The sequence below is a fragment of the Nansenia antarctica genome (genome assembly GCF_963989245.1).
Source record: "Nansenia antarctica genome assembly, chromosome: 1".
Classification (NCBI taxonomy): domain Eukaryota; kingdom Metazoa; phylum Chordata; class Actinopteri; order Argentiniformes; family Microstomatidae; genus Nansenia; species Nansenia antarctica.
Genome location: NC_137674.1, coordinates 101,662,813 through 101,669,301, shown reverse-complemented (window position 1 = coordinate 101,669,301; position 6,489 = coordinate 101,662,813). Strand labels below are relative to the sequence as shown.

At 48.3% G+C, this 6,489-nt stretch overlaps 1 protein-coding gene across 1 annotated transcript in view; it reads right to left on the bottom strand.

Moving 5' to 3' along the window:
• Positions 1-754: 754 nt before the first annotated feature.
• The window catches only part of gosr1 (golgi SNAP receptor complex member 1), a gene marked incomplete at its 5' end in the record, with an annotated part of 34,252 nt that continues 28,517 nt past the window's right edge, over positions 755-6,489 (bottom strand). Inside the window, 3 exons of the mRNA XM_080539330.1 lie at positions 755-890; positions 1,562-1,644; positions 6,445-6,474. Of these exons, the coding sequence (XP_080395456.1) occupies positions 766-890; positions 1,562-1,644; positions 6,445-6,474 (238 nt within the window). The 3' untranslated portion in view covers positions 755-765. The remainder of the gene's footprint in view (positions 891-1,561; positions 1,645-6,444; positions 6,475-6,489) is intronic.

Genomic DNA, 6,489 nt, shown 5'->3' with positions numbered 1-6,489 from the left:
GTGCATGTTTAAATACTACAAGTGGTCAAGTCTTCCATGCAGTACTAGACACACAATACTTAGTAGTGCTTCCAGTCCATCAGTGGTCTCCAACAAAAAATCAATTCTCGTTACACATCGAGTTCAAAATCATATATTTTGAAAAATAAATGTTTTAAATGGTGAATGTCTTAGTTTCCTCACACATAGTTTTTTGTTTTTTTTACATACAGTATATGAATAATTTATTAATGCACATTGTACATCCCATGATGAATCACCTCCCTCAACTAAAAATCTCCTTCCACCTCAGAGATCAACAAGGTTTGAAAGCAAAAAAGTCTCTTTTGGCTGTCTCTGGCCAGTGCAACTCCTTCTCCAAGCAAGTGTTATATACTCTTTAAAATCTAGTCCTATTAGTACATTTGGTCTCTGTTCCCTTATTACATAACAGAACAGCATGTTACTTTTGAGATAGGAAAACAAAACAAAAATAAAGATGCTATCCCGTTCTTTCTCCTATACCCCCTCCGCCCCCTTCCCTTCCCCCTTCCCCTCCTTCCCCTCCCCCTCCTCCTCTTCCTCTCACCGCTAAATACAAATCAGGTAGTCCATGTTGGCCACGACGATCAATCCTGTAATGTGATTAGGCCAAGTGGGTGCCTGTCTGCTCCGTAGCCTCCAGGGTCCCCCCACTCTAGCCCCGCCTCCTGAGGCTCACACAGCCACAATCGCAGAGTTAACCCCTCCCCCCCCTAACATAACATTGGTCGACTCGTTCGTCCGTCAGTGGAAGGCGTAGAGCAGCAGGAGGATGGTGCAGACGCCGATGACTCCGCCCAGGATGAGGGAATCCCGCCTCTTGCGGAGGTTGACTCTCTGGATGAGGTTGTTGATGGCGGGGAAGCGGTCTGGAGGTGGAGGCGGTTAAGGGAAGCACATTCCAACATGCCCTCACCGTCATCTGACTTAATTATGATTACATCACCATATAAAGAAGGGGTTAGTGTAACTGATAAGACATGTAAACATGACATCATTTAACGTGTCTCAATGGGCTTTGTCTGGTGAAATAAAAGAATGAACATATACACCGCTATGGGCCGTCTTGATCCTACCCACTGAATCTGTTTGTGTACTGTACTGTCACAACCGTCTGCAACGAGGAACGGAGCATTTTCACCCTCTGTTCAGTTCAGGAATTGGATCCAGATTTCATCTGAGGATCAATGCAGCTTTCCTCCGGAGGCTGGTGCTCTGTGTGGGGAGCAGACAGCATCAGCGGAAAGCCTGATAACAAAGCTCTCAGGCGCGGGGAGGTCCCGGCCAGCGGTGACCTCACCTCGGATGAATGAGTCTGATAACAATGCCAACTCAATTTGGTGGCTTACAAACTGAGAAAAAAAGAAACTTTGGAATACAAACTTTAGAAAAATACTATTGAAAAATCGCTCCGCAAGGCTTTTCAGCTGTGTGATATGAACTGGTGTTCACACTTCGTTGGACACTCTGGCGATGTTGAGTCTGATTAATGCGGGACAATCTCAGCTCAATCACCCACCAACAGTGTGTAAAAGGATACTGGCCAGGGTGTTGACCTTGCTCTGTATGGACTTCAGCATCCCTCTCTGTGAGGTCATGTTTTCCTTCGTCGCCATGGCGATACTGTGGGTGGGAAGATCACAGGTTAAATCACACTGTGACCATACAGTATGACATCCCACCGGTAAGTCATCTGCCAGGGGTTTAAAACACTTTCCCCAAGCAGGGAGGCTGAAATTGTTGACCTTTCCTGTGATATAAAAAAGTACATCTGTTAGGGAGAACGTTCACCTCCATTTTGAATGCAGCTCTGAGTCTAACTGAAGCGACAAGAGACTTGGGCAATGCTACGCATTACACACACCACACACAGACACACACACTACACACACTACACACACGACACACACGACACACACGACACACACGACACACACTACACACACTACACACACTACCAACACACCTCCCTCCTCTACTCGATATCCATTTCCCCAGACACCACCAGAGAGAACAGATCTCAGAGCTCATTATGAGGAGAGGCGTTCACATATGAGCCTTAATCCACTCTAATAAGACTTTTATGTGCCTAAAAGAGAGACAAAAAAGATTTCAGTCGGTCCGGTTTTCTTGAGAAAGGCACAGCCCCGGCGGTCTGAAATCTGAGGCCTCGGACTGGTTTCGGAAGTAGCCTGTGGAGTAGCTACATCGACAGCGAGCTCTTCATGTTCTCCACTGTCCTTCAGAGTGCTACTAAGTCGTTAGAGGAGGAAGGAAGGATGGAGGAGGGAGGATGGGGAGTATTAAGTTGCTGTGATGCCCTAGCTCCCTCATCCAAACTTGGGGACTACAGCAGCTTTAGGGAAGTAAACTTATCGCTTGGCACTCAACTCCTTTAGCCTGACAATGGCACCCTGCTGCCGCAGCCTCCGTTTCGACTCAGGGGAGGCGGGCTGGCGGAGATAGAAATCGGAGGACAGGCTCACTGTAATGCACGGGACGGAATAAGGAATGTTTCATTTCATCAAACACGTCTTGGATACCGTTCTTCATTCCATTGCAGGCATTACAATGAGCCCCGTCCTCCGATTTCTACCTCCAACAGCCTCCCCTACCGCCAATCCTTCCCAACACACTTCTCTAGATTGTTGTCGAGCTAAAACCTTACTGTGTAAAAACCTCAGCTGTCTACTACTCTCTCCTCCTGTCCGGATGGACTTAGGGCCCTGGCCACACCAAACGACGCTATGCGTTAATTACGGATTGAGCCAATGGTTTCACTATGGGAGGTTCTGTCGTCAAGGGGAGAAAACATATATAATTGATCTCTAGTGCAAATATGGGAACAGGTACAGTATGATAGCGCAACTTGCCCTGCTTCAGGTTGGATGACGCAACAGTGGCTCACAGACATAAATAAGGTGACGAACACTAGAGCATGGGGGGGTCCGCTGGGGACCGGGGTCCGCTGGGTCAGGTACGGCCCCAGGCAATCAATCCTTCTGAGGTCACCCACAAAGACAAACAACCACACCTCTGACTGAGGGGGGGGGGGAGCCAATGGACCTCAGGGAGAGAGAGTGTGTGTGTGTGTGTGTGTGTGTGTGCAGTGTGTGTGTTTGTGTGCATGTGAGAGAGAGCATGCTTTTTGTTGAAGAGCGGGGGAGTAAGAGATAAGGCCAGTTCAAATCAAAGAGCGTGAGCCCGGTTTGTTTTGCTTTCTCCACTGCCAACCGAGCCGGGCCAAGCCGGGCCGAGCCGGGCCGATTTAGCTACGCTTCGGAGTAGCGAAAAGGAGTAGCGAAAGGTACTTTTTTGCCAGGCTGTGTGTGACGTGTGACGCTGCAGACCGTTGATTGGTCGCAACATCGTCATCCTATGTTCATCGAGTTCACCGCTAACCGCCATTTTTAAATACCACAACAGATTTCGCTCTCGGAAAAAAATGTCATTTACTTTTTCCGTAATTACTTAGAAAAATGATAATAACCATCTCATTATCTTAGTTTAATGTCATTTCAATGCATCGTAGAACTTCTATTATGGCTATTAACTTCGCTATTATGGCGATGTGCTGTACCGTTCCACAGTCCAGCGCTTCATCATCCCCCTTCTAAAACTGCCATCCCCCCTTTCCATCCCTTATGTCATTTTATCAATCAACGTGGTATTACATATTTACATATTACATTTTTAAATTTTATTTATGGAAGTGTCCGGTTGCTGGAGGAACCAGGACGCCGGCTACACTGCACAGTTTAGCCCGAAATATAGAGTGCATTATCCCGCTAATAGAATACAGTTCCAGTAATAACACTTTTATCTCTATATTGTATTCATTCTCTTCATCTGTTTTCAAATGTTGATATTTATATAGATCTATTCTTGCCAATTATTATTCTTACCAGTGGAAAGGGGATAGGCTAAAACACTTTGAATGGAATAGATAGGACTTTCTGTTCAACTTACTGTTTCCCCCCGTTGAGCTGTATAGCGGCACTTATTAAAGTGAAGTGCTCTTATGACACTTAACTCCTCCTACTGTCCCGGCTCGCTCCGGGTCTGTTGTGTATAATGGAGAAGCGTTTCTGAAAGTACGGTACGGGTAGGATACAAATGCGTACCGTACCGAGCCGTACCGGTCTGGCCAATGGAAAAGAGCCATTTGACTACTGCAGCGGCAGAGACAGGGTGCCTACGCCAATTTGTGTGAGGAATTGGAAACCGGGGATATACCAGCGTTTACGCTAGCAATTTCGCTTGCCTATTTCCAGAGCAATTTCATCATCTGGAGGTGAGGCCGTTAATCCAAAAACAAAACACCAACTACAGGGACTGCATTTCAGCTGGAGAAAAATGCTCCAGTCCGCTTCTTGGCAACAGATAACACTGGTCTGTGCTGTTTCCTGATTGGCTGAAGAGAAATAGCAACGTTCTTGAGAAGCTGGACGTTCTAAAAACCCCCCCTGGCGATTTGACACGGTAGGTCTTTGGAGACGCCTTGCGACGACCATCGCGTCACAACTAGAAACTGGACGGTCTAAAACCGTCTCGTTGTGTCTCAGATCTTTGATCTGAACCGGCCTTTAATGTGTTTGTGTAAACTCAGTGTTAGCATGTGTGTTGAAATGTGTAGGCGCGTCTGTGTATGCGTGCGTGTGTGTGTGTGTGTGTGTGTGTGTGTATACCACTACTTGTTTCTGCAGTGTGACACTTTGGTTGATGGTATGTGTTGCTGAGGGGACAGTCTTCCCCCAGGGGATCTCAGGGTAATAGATCATGTTCTCTAGAGTCAGAGGGAAGCAGAGATGGGCTACAACACTGCTGACTGGAACTGTAGGCAGGCCTTCAGCTCTGGGCAACACGGTAATGGGAACCGTCATCGGATAGGATAGGGCCTTGTCTCTCTCTCTCTCTCTCTCACACACACACACACACACACACACACACACACACACACACACACACACAGAGCTACACATGCATACACACAAACGCTCACTCGCTCGCACGCACGCACGCACACACACGCACACAAGCACACACATACACACACACACACACACACACACACACACACAACCTGGCTGGGACCCAACAGAGTCAGCATGGGTCATCACTCATAAGGTGTCAGGGAACAACAGACTGGAGCAGGGGAGGCTGGAGTGGTGGAGGTAGAAATCAGAGGATAGTCTGCATTACAATAAGCCTATCGTCCTCCGATTTCTACCTCCACCAGCCTCCCCCTGAAGTTACAGCAGGGGAACCGTGTCGAAGTTTCTAGTCGAGCTCATGATATATTTTGTGTAGTGTCAACATGCCCATTTCCCGACGCCCATTTCCCCCACCAGACAGAGAATCGCTATGAGAACCGCTATGTCCTATTCAGTTAGCATATTTAAATAAGTCATAACTCGATGCTCCTCTATCCCAGGAGGAGCGTAAGACATCAAAAAACAATCAGGCCTTCGGCTCCTCCCTCCTCTGGCTCTCTTGTTAGACGTGCTTAAGCTGGGAGGACCAGAGAGAGAGAGCTCTGTAATGACAATGCTCCACTCACAGTCTAATTTTCTGCTTGACTGAAACAAGAGGGGTGGGAGAAAGGGGGGGGGGGGGGGGGGGGGGGGGAGGGAGGCATGGAGGAGAGAAGAGGCACTGCACGACCCATAAGTCCACTTAATTAAGAACCTGTGCCAGCTCCGGTAACCCTGCTGTGGGCATCAAACACTATGCTGCTTCTCACTGTGGATCTGGACGAGAAGGAGGGAGGGATGAGAGGGAGGGATGAAGGGAGGGATGAAGGGAGGGGTGAAGGGAGGGATGAAGGGAGGGATGAGAGGGAGGGGTGAAGGGAGGGATGAAGGGAGGGATGAGAGGGAGGGATGAGAGGGAGGGATGAAGGGAGGGATGAAGGGAGGGATGAGAGGGAGGGATGAGAGGGAGGGGTGAAGGGAGGGATGAAGGGAGGGGTGAAGGGAGGGATGAAGGGCAGGGATGAAGGGAGGGATGAAGGGAGGGCGGGAGGCAGAGAGGCAGGGGGGGGGGAGAGGGGGCAGAAGAGTGCAGACTGGGTGGCCACACACGACTGCAGAGCTGGAGAGAGTGGAGAGTATACAGTTGTGGGATGAATCAACACTTTTCCGTGCTAATGTGGATAACCACACAAGCTTTTTAGCATAATTAGGGGATGTGACACAGGACTGATACATTAGTTTTTCTCCAACCTCATTTCCCCCTCAGTGATGTCATGGTCAGAGTGAGATCGCAGTTTCCCTGTGACATCATCAAGTATTAAAATCTCCCATGAAGATGGCTATCCTTGATTGATTGACTCCAATAATACAATTTACTGTGTGTGTGTGTGTGTGTGTGTGTGTTAGCTTGTGTGTTGGCATGAGTATACTATTCATGCATCAGCCTTACCTTATTGTGTCATCCATCAGTCGGTCGGAGCTGCCAAGAGAGAGA